At 39.9% G+C, this 18,837-nt stretch overlaps 1 protein-coding gene across 1 annotated transcript in view; it reads left to right on the forward strand.

Annotated features, from left to right (window-relative positions):
- Positions 1–18,837, forward strand: part of Ccdc141 (coiled-coil domain containing 141) — a 167,767-nt gene that overhangs the window by 37,014 nt on the left and 111,916 nt on the right. Inside the window, exon 3 of the mRNA XM_028763033.1 lies at positions 16,179–16,370. Coding sequence (XP_028618866.1) covers positions 16,179–16,370 — 192 coding nt within the window. The remainder of the gene's footprint in view (positions 1–16,178; positions 16,371–18,837) is intronic.

Here is an 18,837-nt window from a genome sequence, read left to right on the forward strand (position 1 = left end):
AAACAAACCTACCAAGGCAAAATTTTACAGGCACCTTAATAGGTCTGTAGCTAGATGTAGCTTTGAAAACTCGTGGACCTTTAAATGTCCTAGAATCTTACTTATGAATTGGCATCCTATTTTCTTTCTCGTTTCATAATAGGGGTGGTTTTGTTTTGTTTGCATTTCAGTTGAATAGCATCCATTTGCATTGTGCCACTTGTCATGTCAAGAACTAAAGACAAGAAGATCTTTAAGACAGAATTCTCCTTTAGCAGTTTGAGCCCAGGTTGCTAAGGTTGCACGAGGAAGTTTTAAAGTATGTGCTTTTAATGAACGCCTGGTGATTGTGCGGATTCCCAGGCACAGGCAGCGCTTCCATCCATATCATAGTTCACAATAATCAGATCGGCATAACTGATGCTCCAACCACTCAGGCAGCAACCGTTTCTTTGTGTTGGCTTCATTCGATGTCTTGTCTGCTAGCAACATAAAATATTTTCATTATTGTTGAAGTTAATCGACTGCGTTTGAGAACAGGCGAGGTTATTCCTCCTACCCATCCCTATGTTCTATCTCCAGGAGACTCAGTAAGTAGATGATGCCTTCAGCACATAGCCATAAGTCAAAGTCAAATGAGGACGTTAACCCAGCAAGGATTTCCAGTTCTGATCCTCAGAAATACAGGGCCTGGGAATCTGCCTTTTCTAGAATCTCTCTCATGGGAGCAGTAACACCCAGTTACTGCCTGATTTGGTGAACATGGAACTGTGGAATCAGGCTAGGAAGGGATCAGCAGTAGAGACCCAGACAGAAGACCCAGAAATAGTCAACAAACCCAAATGCTATGAACACATGTTTATCATGTCAACCTGTGATGCTCAAGATGCAGTGGCATGGGTCATTCGGTGCCCTTGGGAAGCTGTAAAATGTGAGGTAGATGCTAGAGGGAGGACTGTAAAGATGTTTGACAACTGAACAGAATGGGCATGGTGTCACTCTGATGTTAGCAAACAAGATGGCCAACAGTGCAGTCGTGTGCTTTGGGTTAGCCAAGCAGTCTAGATATGCCGATGTGTTAAAACAATACACCTACACCTCAACTGCTTACTCAGACTTGAGCACGTTCATTAACTTGAGAGTTTAATTCGGGGGCTGGCCACTGTGTGGGAATATCTGCCTAAAGATGATAAAAGAATACAGAGATGACATTAATCATCTTGTAGCACTGCCATGCTCAGAATTTATAGCTTAAACTTAGGACACGTATTCCCTGGTATGTCTCTTTGTCATTTATCACTGCTGTGTGGTTATGACAGATAATCTAAGTGACAGTAGGCACAGATAGCAATTGCAGTTAACCAGACCTGCATTAAACGACGAAGATAAGTACAATCATTTGAGGCTCAACCAGATGTTTATTCCATGATATTTGCCTCAAACATGTTTGGAAATAAATGATTTAAAATATTTCCTTTTTGGAATTGGCAGAAGAAGAGATGATACAATTTCATGTCCTTCATTCATATCTCATTAGAAGTGTCAAAGAAAGATTCTTATTAGACTTTTAAAAAATCAGGGTTTTTGTTGTTGTTTGCTTTCTTGCTTTTGCTTTGTTTTGATCCTCAAATATCTTAAAGTACAAGTCTTATGTAGACACTGTGGATATGTGCTGTTGTCAAGGCTCTGGGTCTCTGACTTCTGGATAAGCTCTACTCATGGCTAGTAGGGTGATCACCAACCTACTCCAGGCTTACACCATACCAATTTAGTGGCATATGAACTGACCATGGAAAATAACCTTGGCAGGAAAGGCTCTGTGGAATTGGATTTTCCAGGGATTTTTAAATTATTATTTTCCATTTTATTATTACTTTTCTGAATCAATTATGCTTTAATCCAAGAGCCAGTCAATGTACATGTAGCTCCGTCAGCAGGTTGTATAAGCTAGGCCAATCATGTTCATTTCTTCTGTCAGTGGGTGAAGGTGAGAGGTGGCTTTCATCATCTCTCTTGTGTTCCTCACATACAAGATGGTTCTGTTGACTGGGAAGAAAAGGAATAGTGTTTTTCAAAACAAGAGATGAGGAGGCAGGGAAGGAGGAGAATGAGGAAGAGGAGGAGAATGAGGAAGGAGGAGAGGAGAAGATAAATAGAGCATACTTTCTATAAAAGTTTAATTTCCCTAAACCTGATAAACAACTGCAGCAAAGTGGCTGGTTATAAAATCAACTCAAACAAATCAGTAGCCTTCCTCTACATGAAAGATAAACAGACTGAAAAAGAAATTAGGGAAATGACACCCTTCACAATAGTTGCAAATAATATAAAATACCTTGGTGTGAATCTAACCAAGCAAGTGAAAGACCTGTATGACAAGAACTTCAAGTCTCTGAAGAAAGAAATTGAAGAAGATCTCAGAAGATGGAAAGATCTCCCATGCTCATGGATTGGCAGGATTAATATAATAAAAATGGCCATCTTGCCAAAAGCAATCTACAGATTCAATGCAATCCCCATTAAAATCCCAACTCAATTCTTCACAGAGTTAGAAAAAGAAATTCTCAAATTCATATGGAATAACAAAAAACCCAGGATAGCAAAAACTATTCTCAACAATAAAAGAACTTCTGGAGGAATTACCATCCCTGACCTCAAGCTGTACTACAGAGCAATAGTGATAAAAACTACCTGGTATTGGTACAGAGACAGGCAGGAAGATCAATGGAATAGAATTGAAGACCCAGAAATGAACCCACACTCCTATGGTCACTTGATCTTTGACAAAGGAGCTAAAACTGTCCAGTGGAAAAAGGACAGCATTTTCAACAAATGGTGCTGGTTCAACTGGAAGACAACATGTAGAAGAATGAAAATTGATCCATTCTTATCCCCTTGTACAAAGCTCAAGTCTATGTGGATAAAGGACCTCCACATAAAACCAGATACACTGAAACTAATAGAAGAGAAGGTGGGGAAAAGCCTCGAATACTTGGGCACAGGGGAAAAGTTCCTGAACAGAACTCCAATGGCATATGCTCTAAGATCGAGAATTGACAAATGGGACTTCATAAAATTGCAAAGTTTCTGTAAGGCAAAGGACACTGTCAATAGGACAAAACGACAACCAACAAATTGGGAAAAGATCTTTACCAATCCTTCATCTGATAGAGGGCTAATATCCAATATATACAAAGAACTCAAGAAATTAGACTCCAGACAACCAAATTACCCTATTAAAAAATGGGGTATAGAGCTTAACAAAGAATTTTCAACGGAAGAAACTCGAATGGCCGAGAAGCATCTAAAGAAATGTTCAGCATCCTTAGTCGTCAGGGAAATGCAAATCAAAACAACCCTGAGATTCCATCTCACACCAGTCAGAATGGCTAAGATTAAAAACTCAGGTGATAGTAGATGCTGGCGAGGGTGTGGAGAAAGAGGAACACTCCTCCATTGTTGGTGGGACTGCAAGATGGTGCAACCACTTTGGAAATCAGTCTGGCGGTTCCTCAGAAAATTGGACATAGCATTACCCGAGGATCCAGCTATACCACTCCTAGGCATATACCCAGAAGATGCTCGAACATATAACAAGGACATATGCTCAACTATGTTCATAGCAGCCTTATTTATAATAGCCAGGAGCTGGAAAGAACCCAGATGTCCTTCAACTGAGGAATGGATTCAAAAAATGTGGTATATTTACACAATGGAGTATTACTCAGCTATTAAAAACAATGAATTTGAGAGGTTCCTAGGTAAATGGATGGAACTAGAAATTATCATCCTGAGTGAGGTAAGCCAATCACAAAAGAAGACACATGGTATTCACTCACTGATTATTGGATATTAGCCTAGAACCTTGAAATGCCCAAGATGCAACTCACAGGCCACATGAAGCCCATAAAGAAGGAAGACCAAGTGAGGGTGATTCGGTCCTTCTTAGAAGGAGCAACAAAATACTCAAGGGAGCAAATATGGAGACAAAGTGAGGGACAGAAACTGAAGGAGGGGCCGTCTCAAGACCACCCCACCTGAGTATCTATCCCATGTGCAATCACCAAAGGTAGATGCTGATGTGGAAGACAGGAAGTGCATGCTGATAAGAGCCTGATATGGATATCTCCTCAGAGGCCTTCAAGAGTCAGACATATTCAGAGGCAGATGCTCACAACTAGCCATTGAACTGATCATGGGGTTCTCAATAGAGGAGTTAGAGTGAAGACTGAAGGAGCTGAAAGGGTTTGTGGCACCATGAGGAGAGCAACAATACCAACCAACCACAGCTCCCAGGGTCTAAACCACCAGCCTGGGAGCACTTAGGGGGGGATCCAGGGCTTCAGCTGAATATGTAAAAGTGGAGGGCCCTGCTGGGCATAGGTGGAAGAAGAGAACCTTGACCTCATGAAGGCTGGATGCCCCAGGGGGTGGGAATTTTGAGGGTGGGGAGGTGGGAGTGGGGGGGTGTAGATAGAGGTTACATCCACAGAGAAGAAGGAGGAGGGGCGAGGGGATTGGGGGTTCCGAGGGGGTGGTGGGGGATGGGGTAAGGGGACAACATAGGAAATGTAAATAAATCATCCAATAAAAAAAAAAAAGTTTAATTTCCCAGTCATGTTTGTATGTCTAAGGAAGGAAAAAAATCAAAGGCAAAGTAAATTATTGTCTGAATGGGCCTCAAGAATGAAGAAAAATGTATTTCTTCAATAGTGTGATCAATGATTGTTTTCTGGTCTTTTAGTAAAATTATGGATATTATAGGCTTCTCACTAATATAAGATCTCAGTTAAAACCCTTGTGGGAAATGTTTCACATTCAAAGGTAGATTCTGCTAGTCCTTGTACCGTGCAAATGTACCCAGCCAGCATGTGCTCTAAACTAATGGATCTGTGGCTGTGAGCCATAGAATTAGACAAGAGTATAGAAGCCACCTAGTCAACATTTCAACATTGTGGTGGATGCTGACACCCTTCCAGACAGTGTCTTGTAGAGTGACGTATTGAAACACTCTTTGGATACTTTAGCATAAAACTTTGTTTCCCATCTATCAGTGTTTTATTCAGTAATGAGATGCCGTTGAACAGAAGCCTCACATATTGTTAATTTAGCTTATTTTCTTCACCTCCCTCCCTCCCTCTCTCAATAGAAGATGCGAACAACAAATTCCTATCCATGATATATTAAACAATATTATCTCCATTGAACAAGTTGGCCCATGTTCAAGGAGCTTTGTGGAAAATTCCAGGCAGGATATTGTTAGAGGAAGGGGAAGAGAGGAGGTATGGGCATTATTTCAAGTCCAGGCCCCTCTCTCCAGCTCACAGCCTAAGAGCGAGGCTTCAGTAATGGCTGTCTGGGCTAGCTGATACCTGGAAAGATATCCAGTGTGGCTTCTCCCTCGTCACTGGTAGAAACAGTCTTCATTGAGGTTATAGACAGAAGAATAAGGCTTTGCCTTATTCTCTGGAAGGTAGAAACACACAGAGTAGTCCAGAGAGCCAGCTTCTGCCGTGTTAGGGAAAATACACAGACTTGAAGCAGGGTGGGGTGGCGAAGCACAGAACCCTCATTTCTTGAACTATTATTTGTTACTTAAGGTGACAGAGGCTCTTTACCGTGTAATATGTATTTTCACTGCCCTGTTACTTTTTTTAAATTTTTACACAGATAGATTGCAAGTCAGACCTCTAGACATATCCTAGATTGGGTTTAGCCTTCTCTGTCTTTTATTACTGAATTGAATATATTCATCACGTTTTTGGGTCATTTAATAATATTAATTTGCTGCATTGAGATTTTTCTATCCTTCTTATATTCACTGAAATGATTGTTCAAATTATGTTCACAAGAACACCTGTGAATACGTGCTTATGGAGATAGATTAAATCCATTTACTTTTAAAAAAGAATAATGTAATCACCATTGGTTAATCATGTGTGGGAAAGGAGACTACAGACATTTCCAACTATGTTTGAATAGAACATTTCTAGGATCCTAAATTAGCTTGAGAATTTGGAAACTCTCAAGTCAAAAAGGGTTTTAAGAGTTGTGTGTGTGTGTGTGTGTGTGTGTGTGTGTGTGTGTAGATCAGTTTCTTTACTTAGGGGGTGTTTTGAATTGCCTGAAAGAAAATATAAGATGTGGTTGCAAGCAACTTCAAAAAAATCATTATCCAGATATGTCCCCAAAATAGAAACTTCTGATGGCATTCTCATCCTGACCCTGACATGTCCTGATTGATAACAGATATACTTGGCAGGAGAGCCAGAGTCAAAGGGACAGTAAGCTGGAGCGCCTGTTAACTCAAACACAGAGATTCACCTGTTAGCAAAGGGCTAGCATTGTTTCAGCATGCTCATTTACATACACTGTAGGGTGGAATTTTAAACAGATTTTTTTTGTTATTTTATTTATTTACATTTCAAATGTTTTCCTACTCATAGGTTTCCCCTCTGCAACACTTCCCCTTCCTGCCTCATTGTCCTAGCATCACCCTACACTGGGGCATCCAGCCTCCACAGGACCAAGGACCTCCCCTCCCATTGATGCCAGATAAGGCTATCTTCTGCTGCCTATGTAGCTGGAGCCATGGCTCCCTCCATGTGAACTCTTTGGTTGGTGGTTTAGTCCCTGGGAGCTCTGGGGGATCCAGTTAGTTGATATTATTGTTCTTCCTATGGGGTTGCAATCCCCTTCAGCTCTTTCAGTCCCCCCCTAACTTTTCCATTGGGGCTTCTGGGGTCAGTCTGATGGTTGGCTGAGTATCTGCATCTGTATTGGTGAGGTGCTGGCAGAGCCTCTCAGGGGACAGCTATACCAGGCTCCTGTCAGCAAATGCTTCTTGGCATCAGCAATAGTGTCTGGGTTTGGTGTCTGCAGGTGGGATGGATCCCCAGGTGAGGTGGTCTCTGCTCCATTTTTTGTCTCTGGATTTCCTTTAGATAGAAACAATTCTGGGTTAAAATTTTTGAGATGGGTGGGTGGCCCCATCCCTCGACTGGGGGCCGTGCCTATCTTAAACAGACTTATTAGGAAGATTGCTGGCATTTAGAAGACTCAGCAAAAGATAACTGCAAAAACTGAATGAGAATTTAGTGTCAACAATAATTACAGCATGCATCTGCTTTCTCCTGATCACCTTCATTGGTAAGGGAGGCCCTAGACATGGATAAAAAGGAACTTGTGCATGTCACCCTAGGCCTTGCTACAGTCTTCAGTCCTGGTGAACTGCATGTTCCAGACACAATACTCTATTCTCACACACAGATCTCCAAACTTACTGTCCTAATTTGATGCTGCTGTTGGATTTACCATGAAATCCAAATATGATGATTTAAACTTTGCACAAATCCTTGTCAGTGGCTATATTTGTACATTTTAATTTTACATAAGTATTTTACTGTCCATAGGAAAATATGTTATAGGATTAGTTTCATATATGAAATAGTCATATCACCATAGAGAATACATTTGTATTTATGCATAAAATAATCATCTTATTGTAGAAAATTAGTTAAAAATTAAAGAACAAAATAGATGATTAAATCATGTTTTTGAAAAAAAGTTTTTTCAAAAATATATTTTGGTACACATTTTTAAAAAGTGGATCATTGATGTTTAGACCCAGATTGAATTGTCTTATATTTTCATGTGTTATCATTTCTGAAATCAATTATGGGTATTATCAACCCTTCAGATCCTAAGTAGGCTTTTGTTTTCTATCATGGGTATAGTAGTATTTAATTTATCCTTACCAGATCACAGTAAGACCTCTATTCAGTGGATTTATCAGTGAATAATAATTACTATTAATGAGAAGTATACATGAATATAAATGAAATTAAAATACCATCTAACATCTATTGACTGTTATCTATCAGGTGCTACCATAGGGACTCACATAGATCACTCATTTAGTCTTCATAACTTTATAAGATCAATATTGTCTGAGGTTGAGACATGGTGAGAAAAGCTGGTTTATAAAATGTACAGGGCCTTTCCGGTTTGGGACCGAGCCTAGAGCAGGTCGCAGGCAGCAGCTCCGTACCCAACCGCAGAAAACCAAGAAAAACAGGGACTCCCAGGAGCTTGAACTCACGCAGCATCCCAGGTAAGGAAAAAGCAGCACTCACCCCAAACAGGGAGCAACAGGGACCCACTGGGACCCAGGAATTCGCTCCTGGCCTGGAGCGGGCTCCATCCGGTCGGGGCCCGAGCACTCGCGGATCCCTGGAGGCAGCTCTGCACCCAATCTCGCAGACTCCAGAGGAAGCGGGGCTCTCAGGACCTCTGTGCCAAGTAGGGTCTTGGGCTAGGAGGTGGCAGTGCTTGCCCCCGAACAGGGAGTGGCTAGGACCCACTGGGACCCAGGAGTTCACTCCAGGGCCCGGAGCGTGGGTTCCTTCCGGTCTGTGCCAGAGCAGATCCCGGGAGTCAGCTCTGCACCCAATCTCACAGAACCTAGAGGGAGCGGGGCTCTCCGTGGCTCAAGCTAGCTCAAGCAGTTTCTTAGGCTAGGAGGTGGCAGTGCTCGTCCCCAATCAGGGAGCAACTGGGACCCACTGGGACCCACTGGGACTCATTGGGATCCAGGAATCCGCTCCTGACCCGGAGCCCCGGCCCCTTCCGGTTTCCACCTGAGCACCGAGCACATCTTGGGCCTCATCTCTAACTCAAGCAGCAAAACCCATCCCAAACAGTTCTGACACAACCTAGATAATAGGAAAGACAGGCCCCAGTCAGAGACAGCTCTGATAGCACAAAGGTGATCCAGATGGCGAAAGGCAAGCGCAAGAACACAAGCACCAGCAACCCAAGGTACTTGCCATTATCAGAACCTAGTTCTCCCACATTAGAAAGTCCTGAACTCCCCATATCACCAGGAAAACAAGAACCAGATCTAAAATCATTTCTAATGATGATGCTAGAGGACTATAAGAAGGAAGTAAATAACACTATCAAAAAACTTGAGGAGAACACAGGAAAACAGGATGAAGTCCTTAAAGAAACACAAAAATCCTTTAAAGAATTACAAGAAAACACAAACAAACAGATGAAGGAATTGAACAAAACCATCCAGGACATAAAAATGGAAGTGGAAACAATAAAGAAATCACAAAGGGAGACTATCCTGGAGATAGAAAACCTAAAAAAGAAATCAGGAGTCATAGACACAAGCATCACCAACAGAATACAAGAGATAGAAGAAAGAATCTCAGGTGCAGAAGATACCTTAGAAAATATTGACACAACTATCAAAGAAAATGCAAAATGCAAAAAAGTTGCTATCTCAAAATATCCAGGAAATCCAGGACGCAATGAGAAGACCAAACCTAAGGATAATAGGTATAGATGAGAGTGAAGATTCCCAACTTAAAGGGCCAGTAAATATCTTCAACAAAATTATTGAGGAAAACTTCCCTAACCTAAGGAATGAGATGCCCATAATCACACAAGAAGCCTACAGAACGCCAAACAGACTAGATCAAAAAAGAAATACCTCCCGTCACATAATAATCAAGACTCAAAATGTACAAAACAAAGACAGAATTTTAAAAGCAGTAAGGGAAAAAGGCCAAATAACATATAAAGGCAAACCTATCAGAATTACACCTGACTTCTCACCAGATACTATAAAAGCCAGAAGATCCTGGACAAATATCATACAAACCCTAAGAGAACATAAATGCCAGCCCAAGCTACTTTACCCAGCAAAACTCTCAATTACCATAGACGGAGAAACTAAGATATTCCATGACAAAACTGAATTTACACAGTATCTTCCCACAAATCCAGCTTTACAAAGGATAATAGCAGGAAAGCTCCAATACAAGGAGGGCAATCATACCCCAGAAAGAGCAAGAAAAGAATCCTTTTCCATCAAACCCAAAAGAAGATAACCACACAAATGATGTCTCCACTATTAGCAAAAATGACAGGAAGCAAGAACACCCTCTCCTTAATATCTCTTAACATCAATGGACTCAATTCCCCAATAAAAAGGCATAGGCTAACGGACTGGATACGCAAACAGGACCCAGCTTTTTGCTGCTTACAGGAAACCCACCTCAGTGACAAAGACAGACACTACCTTAGAGTAAAAGGTTGGAAAACAATTTTTCAAGCAAATGGCACTAAGAAACAAGCGGGAGTAGCCATTCTAATATCGAATAAAATCAACTTTCAACTTAAAACTATCAAAAAGGATAAGGAAGGACATTTCATACTTGTCAAAGGAAAAGTCAACCAACATGAACTCTCAATTCTGAATATCTATGCGCCAAATACAAGAGCATCGAATTTCATAAAAGAAACCTTACTAAAGCTCAAAACACACATTGCACCTCACATAATAATAGTGGGAGACTTCAACACCCCACTCTCAGCAATTGATAAATCATGGAAACAGAAACTAAATAGAGATACAGTAAAACTAACAGAAGTTATGAACCAAATGGACTTAACAGATATCTATAGAACATTTCACCCTAAAGCAAAAGAATATACCTTTTTCTCAGCACCTCATGGTACCTTCTCCAAAATAGACCATATAATTGGGCACAAGACAGGCCTCAACAGATATAAGAAAATTGAAATAATTCCCTGCATCCTATCAGATCACCATGGTCTAAGGCTGGTCTTCAAAAATGACAAAGAGAATGGAAAGCCCACATTTACATGGAAACTGAACAACACCCTACTCCTTGATAATCAGGTAAGGGAAGAAATAAAGAAAGAAATTAAAAACTTTTTAGAATTTAATGAAAATGATGACACATCATACCAAAATTTATGGGATACAATGAAAGCAGTGCTAAGAGGAAAATTCATAGCTCTAAGTGCCTACAAAAAGAAACTGGAGGGAGCATACACTAACAGCTTGACAGAGCACCTGAAAGACCTAGAACAAAAAGAAGCTAATACACCCAAGAGGAGTAGAAGGCAGGAAATAATTAAACTCAGGGCTGAAATCAACCAAATTGAAACAAAAAGAACTATCCAAAGAATCAATAAAACCAGGAGCTGGTTCTTTGAGAAAATCAACAAGATAGATAAACCCTTAGCTAGACTAATCAGAGGGCAGAGAGACAGTATCCAAATTAATAAAATCAGAACTCAAAAGGGGGACATAACAACAGAAACTGAGGAAATTAAAAAAATCATCAGATCCTACTACAAAAGCCTATATTCAACAAAATTGGAAAATTTGGATGAAATGGACAATTTCCTAGACAAATACCAGTTGCCAATGTTAAATCAGGACCAGATAAACCATCTAAACAGTCCCATAACCCCAAAAGAAATAGAAGCAGTCATTAAAAGTCTCCCTACAAAGAAAAGCCCGGGACCAGACGGTTTTAGTGCAGAATTCTATCAGACCTTCAAGGAAGACCTAATCCCAATTCTTTTCAAACTATTCCACAAAATAGAAACAGAAGGTACACTACCCAACTCATTCTTTGAAGCCACAATTACACTCATACCTAAGCCACACAAAGACCCAACAAAGAAAGAGAACTTCAGGCCAATCTCCCTTATGAACACTGATGCAAAATTACTCAATAAAATTCTAGCGAACCGAATTCAAGAACACATCAAAACAATTATCCATCACGATCAAGTTGGCTTCATCCCAGGAATGCAGGGTTGGTTCAACATTCGGAAATCCATCAATGTAATCCATTATATAAACAAACTCAAAGAAAAAAAACACATGATCATCTCACTAGATGCTGAGAAAGCATTTGACAAGATTCAACACCCCTTCATGATAAAAGTCTTGGAAAGGTCAGGAATTCAAGGTCCATACCTAAACATAGTAAAAGCAATTTACAGCAAACCAGTAGCCAGCATTAAACTAAATGGAGAGAAACTTGAAGCAATCCCACTAAAATCAGGGACTAGGCAAGGCTGCCCACTCTCCCCCTACTTATTTAATATAGTATTGGAAGTCCTAGCCAGAGCAATTAGGCAACACAAGGAGGTCAAAGGGATACAAATTGGAAAGGAAGAAGTCAAAATCTCACTATTTGCAGATGATATGATAGTATACTTAAGTGACCCCAAAACTTCCACCAGAGAACTCCTAAACCTGATAAACAACTTTAGCAAAGTGGCTGGATATAAAATTAACTCAAGCAAATCAGTAGCCTTCCTCTACTCAAAAGATAAACTGGCTGAGAAAGAAATTATGGAAATGACACCCTTCAAAATAGTCACAGATAATATAAAATACCTTGGTGTGAACCTAACCAAGCAAGTAAAAGACCTGTATGACAAGAACTTCATTCCCCTGAAGAAAGAAATCGAAGCCGATCTCAGAAGATGGAAAGATCTCCCATGCTCATGGATTGGAAGGATTAATATAGTAAAAATGGCTATTTTGCCAAAAGCCATCTACAGATTTAATGCAATCCCCATCAAAATTCCCACTCAATTCTTCTCAGAGATAGAAAGAGCAATCTTAAAATTTATTTGGAATAACAAAAAACCCAGGATTGCGAAAACTACTCTCAGCAATAAAAGAACTTCTGGAGGAATCACCATCCCTGACTTCAAGCTGTACTACAAAGCAATAGTGATAAAAACTGCATGGTATTGGAACAGAGACAGGCAGGAGGATCAGTGGAATAGAATAGAAGACCCAGAAATGAACCCCCATACCTATGGTAACTTAATCTTTGACAAAGGGGCTAAAACCATCGAATGGAAAAAAGATAGCATTTTCAACAAATGGTGCTGGTCCAACTGGTGGTCAGCATGTAGAAAAATGAAAATTGATCCATACTTATCTCCTTGTACAAAGCTCAATTCCAAGTGGATTAAGGACCTCCACCTAAAACCAGCCACACTGAAACTAATAGAAGAGAAACTGGGAAAAAGCCTGGAATACATAGGCACAGGGAAAAAGTTCCTGAACAGAACGCCAATGGCCTGTGCTCTAAGACCAAAAATTGACAAATGGGACCTCATAAAGCTGCAAAGCTTCTGTAAAGCAAAGGACACAGTCAATAGGACAGAGCGGCAACCAACAGATTGGGAAAAGATATTCACCAACCCTACATCTGATAAAGGGCTAATATCCAAGGTATACAAAGAACTGAAGAAATTAGACTCTAGACAATCAAAGAACCCTATTAAAAAATGGAGCACAGACCTGAACAAAGAATTCTCAACTGAGGAAGCTCGAATAAAAAAAAAAAATAAAAAATAAAATGTACAGGGATTACTAAGCGGTGGAGTCAGCCTGTAGGCCTCGGTGCTGGTTTGTAGCGCTGCGAGTCCAACTAAAGGTCTCGTGTAAGCTCTACTACTTAGGTACACTCCTAGCCCTAGGTCTAACTCTGAGTCATTGTGTTATGTAGAGGGCCTGCCATACATCAAAAGGGGGCTTGACATATTATTGCTTACAATAATATTATCCACTGTGACCCAAGGAAACATGTTCTCTGTCTCTGGAGAGACAACTAAGTGTGTGTGTTTTTGTTGTGGTTGTTCAAAAAAGACTATCTTTGTACGTGAGAAATAGGATTACCTCAAAATTTTCTTCATGTGAAAATTTTTTTCTGCACATCATAAGGAAAAAAAAAACAAATTCATAAATGAGTTTTTAAAATAGAAAGGTAGAGATAGCAGGGCAATTTCATGTAGTACTGTGTGCTGAGGAAAAGATCTTTACGCTATTTTCCAAAGTGAAGGAACACATCGATCAAATGCTCTCACCCTTAGCTAACATAGCTAACATAGCAATAGACTTCCTATCTGCTGTGATTCGTCAGGATGTATATCATTAGCCTGTATGGTTGTGAGATGTACCTTTGCAATGTGTCTGGGATGCTTCCCGGAAGCTTCACTCCGTCCTTTACTCCATCTTTCTCAGCTTTCTTGCATCAAATTCTAAACTGTCCTGTATCTTCCTAGCTCTTGTATTTTCCCTGTAGTCTCTCCCATTTCCCAAGAGGCTTTCTGACTTCTTTATCCAATCATTTCAACTCTATGAAGCTACCTCCTCTTAGTTTCCATCAGTGACCACAGCCTGGAGGGCTGAAGGGTTTCTTGGGGAAGATCCTTAACACCTAATATAATGCCTGTTAACTTTGTCAGCACCTCACCCCACTCCTTCTCTTGTGATATAGGTCTACTGCACTGTTCTCACAAACTGTGATTGCTAGATCCCTGAGAATCCGCAAATGCAATCTCAGAAGATCCACGAGTACCTACGATCATTTCACCTTTCTGATGCTTATCATAAGATACTCTAGGCTATTATCATTCAATGCTTCCACTTGCATTTGTGCCTCAGTTTTACAGTGGAGCAATGGAGCAGCAAAGCTTGACTTTCTAAAAGTGGTTTCTTGTACTGAGGGTCCACAACCTCTGTCTGAGTTTCCAGAGTTCTCCAGATTGAAAACTGGGTTGCTCTAGAGTATGGAGATAGGCTGCATGGATAGTCCCACAGCTCAGCCTGACCTTCACATGTGTTCTGTGACTCTCATACTGTGGCACGTACTAGGAATTGCGTAAAACAAAAAGTCCCCGTTCTGTTAGCTGGTAGACACTGCAGGCGAGTAAAGAGTAAATTGAAATATATTGTCATTGGTTGGTGTGAATCTTATGGAGAACCGTTTGGCGCCTGTATCAGGAGCCTTGAAATGTTGATGGGCCACCAAATCTACCCACTATTAAGAATTTAGTTTGTGAAAATAAGAGCAGTCCACAGATTTATAGATGAGGGGCAAGGAGTTAGACGGAGAGAAGATTATTGGGATTAACTCAACCCAATACTTTACAGTAAAGATGGAAACCATATTTGGAGTTTAACACTATGAGAACAGTAATAAACAATAGCATTGCACGTGATGTTGTATTTGGCACTACAAGAATATTTTCCTACTATTTCTTTTCAGTTAAAGGTTATAGAGTAATATTTTATGTTTTGTTCTGTTTAAGAGTTAAACAGTCACTATTTTAGGCTTTGTTTTTAATTGTAATTTAGGCTTATCCCTTGAATCATAATTCTCTAAACTTTACTTTTGTGACATGAAAACAGCCATAAATTCAGAATTGATCATGGCTGCATTCCCAATAGAACTTTATTTGTTGACTCTGATTTTCAATTTTGCAATTTTTAAAAACATAGAAATAAATCTTAAAAATTTTTCCTTTAACATTATTCTTGGTAATGTCATATACAATTTCAATGTATTTTGGTCATATCTCCTCCCACTCCTCCATCTCCCACCTTTATGTCTTCATGTTTTATTATAACACACTGTCTACTTAGTACTGATGATATGTAGTAGTATTCTCTCAGATTCTGGGCACTAGCATAACACTGTTGTAAGATGAAGAATATCTGTATGTTACTTTTATAATCAGAAGAAACAGTTATAATTGGTGTATACCTGAAAGTAGTTTTAAAAGTTAAGGCCTTAAATTCATTCAGGAGAGACATTGAGAATCTGGGAAGATTTACAACTCCAGTGTCTTGACCAATGGGGGAGAACTGTTTGAACAAAGGAGCCATGTGTGGAATAAGGAGAGATGTGTGATTACAGGGGAGAGAAGTCTGGGCTGAGTTATGGATGGTTATCTGTAGGGAAGAGAATGCCAGAGTAGAAGTAAAATCATGTCCCAAGGTGTGATTTGCTGTGCTACAACTGAATTTTACCTGCAGCAGGAGCATGAGGGCAAACAAGGGGGAAACTGAGGCATGAGGTGGAAGCAGGGAAGGACAGGTTTTGAAGGAACCTGTCAGGCTATGTGACTGACAAGGGCTTGGAATGGAAGGGAGTTGGGGAAGAGGAGGAGGGAAATGAAGGTTGTCTCTTATGAGTGGCTGTTCTCGGTAGGCCAGTTAGTGGTAGACTTGGTAAGGATGGTATGTGGAGATTCAGATATTTTGAGTTTGAGGAAGTTGTTTAATCAAGTTTTGGTGGAGATTTGCAGAAGAATTTAAAGATCAGAAAAAAATTAAATTTATAGAGTTTGTAGGTATAAAGAACAGAAACCTTCATTTGGAAACAGGAGGAAATAATGAAACTTCTCATCAAATATGCTTTATATTTATAAATTATTAATTATCTACTAGATCTTCCTAGATCACACACGGTTTCAGGTATCTGTGCTTAAAATGTGGTCCTTTATTTTCACATTGGATGACAACTGACTTACATATTTTGTTTTCATGGACTTAGGCCTTGGAAGATCGTGTGTGGGAACTCTTACAGGAAGCAGACAGGACGGCTGAAGCAAACAAGGCTCAAAGTCAGGTGTATGATGCCATGGCCCAGACTCTGGGTGAGGCATGGGCAACCCTGGTCTCCATGCTTGAAAGAAGAAGGGAGCTCCTTGGGCTGACGTCTGAGTTTTTTCAAAGTGCTTTGGAGGTGTGTGCTTCAGAAAGCATTTACTTCTTCATAACATTGCAGATAACTTGAATGCTCAAAAATGTTTAATATCCTAAGACAAATGTTACACACATGTTCAAAATGGCAGGATAAAGGAGATATATACAATACATTTCATATTATATATATTGCATAATATATACACATATATGTATTATATATATTGTATAATATATAATATATTGTGTAAATAAAATTAATACTTTAAATATAGATCATCAGTCATACAGATTGTCAAGTAAATGCAAAACTTTTACACATGTCACTTTGATCTAGAAGATAGTAATATAGTCTAGACTCTAATTGCTCTTACTATACAATTATTGAGGAATGCTGATATGGAGAATTTTATTGGCTAAAAGTCAGAGGATAAAAAAATACACAATATTCCATAGAATATTTGACTTGTACATATAGCATCTTATTTTCTTGAGGAATATAGGTGTTGTTCTATAGTTTAAGCCCATTAAAATACAAGGAAAGGAAGAAAAAGTCCTGGAACAAGGCCTAAAAATGAGGCAGACTAAATCTCACATAATAGCCAACTTCACCCAGAGCATCTGACAAGTTGTACACAGAAAGTTAAGAAGCATCACTTGAGCAAATTTTCCAATCACAAGAACAATCTACATGTAGTGGGAGATATTTAAATTGTCAGCATTCAATCTGGCTTTTCTTAATCAGCTACCATGTTCCCGACTAGCCTGGCCCTGTGGCCACGAGCAGAGGTGGCTTACCGCTGCTGCTCAGTTCAGGTTGTCCACTCAGGTGACCAGAGACACCAGCCCTACCACCCATGAGATGCCAGAATGGGAGATGGCTCTGCCAATCTTCCACACTGTCTCCACAAGGCTAGGCTTTGCCCAGACCATCCTGCCATCCATGCAGGCCCGGTAGGAAAATGAGATTCTAATGCTTAAATATTAATCAAAGGCTTTATATATTTAGAAATGCTCAATTAACAATTGGCCCACATAATTAGAGTTGTTTCCCAATATCTAACTTTAAGATATAAATTGTTACGTAGGACTGTTCTGGACCCATGTGATTCTCCATCCTCCTACATCTCTGTTCTCTCTCCTCGTCTTCCTCCTTTTTCTTCCTCCCCTTACTCCTCCTCTTCCTCTCCTTATTCCTCCCACCTTAGCCCCTCCCAACTTGTGGGGAAAATTCCAACATCAGCTGCAAATTGCAAAGACATGGTTTTTAGGGGCACACAAATAACAACAGCTAAAGTAAATTCACTACTGTCTGCTACACCTGGTAGGAGGAGGAAAATACATTCCAAGAACAGTTCTGTGTTTTGAAGAAACCAAGGTCCCAAGACTCTTCTCTTGTTTTCTTAGGATTTTCTTACAAGCACTCAGAATTCTCAACACACAACTTTATTCCAGGACTGTGTTCCAACATAGATGAATGGCCATTGAACCCTTCTGTAATTTTTCCTGTGTGTGTATGTATGTGTGTGATTTACATTTTTTTCTTTGTGGAGGTTATCAATTTAAAATGTGAGACTCCCATTTTTTTCGAGTAGGTATATATTTTGTGCAAGACAATTATTGGAAATTTCACATTTTTAACTCCTCTGTCAGTGACAGAAAGCTCTTGCTGCTGTCTGGCTGCTACCTCGTTACGATAAAACACTAACTTTGAAAATCAAGATGTTCTTAGAAAGGAAATTTAGGAGTTAAATCCGGAATTACAAAGGTAAGGAGATTAGTCACAGAACATCAAACTTGAGGTGGACAATCTCATGCTCCATGAACTGATTGAGAAGAAGAACAAAACCTTACTGTAGCTTTTAGGATTCACACACCACAGCTCCATGCCGAAGCTCTGCTTGTTTTATAGACCATCTTCAGGGAAAATTTAATATATGATCTCCTTTCTTGAAAGAAGAAATAAGCCAGCTGAAATATTCTCACAGAAGCCAAATTACAGCTCTAGCCGATCCATTCCATCTTAGTGGGAGGGGAATAAATGTCACCGTCTTTGAAACTCAGCACTCTTGAGAACAGCAAATTATCTTTTCCTAACATCAGGTTCAGTATTTGTTTCTCGGTGTGGTTTAGCGTTAATGATAGCTAATTTTCTCTGTGATGTGGAAATAACTTCCAGATATTGTAAAGAAACACTAAATCAAACCAGATCAGCTGGGCACTGTTATCTGACCACTCAAGTGAGCTTTTATTGGGTCTAGGGAAATAACTAAATATGTCTGTATTATCCAGCTTCCCATTCCGTGAACCACTCATACTAAGTGGAGGACAGAGTCCTACATAATCTGTGGGCAGCTTCTCTATAGCAAAGCAGTTTTCACTAATGATCAAAAAAAGATGATGAAATTAATTTTAACTCTTGTTTAAGTTCCCATTGCCATTCCTATTCTGGACAAACTTCAGAGAGAGAGAGGGCGGTGGAGATGGGGGCGGAGAGGGGGAGAGGA

This window comes from Grammomys surdaster, unplaced genomic scaffold, assembly GCF_004785775.1.
Source record: "Grammomys surdaster isolate TR1022 unplaced genomic scaffold, NIH_TR_1.0 136, whole genome shotgun sequence".
NCBI lineage: Eukaryota > Metazoa > Chordata > Mammalia > Rodentia > Muridae > Grammomys > Grammomys surdaster.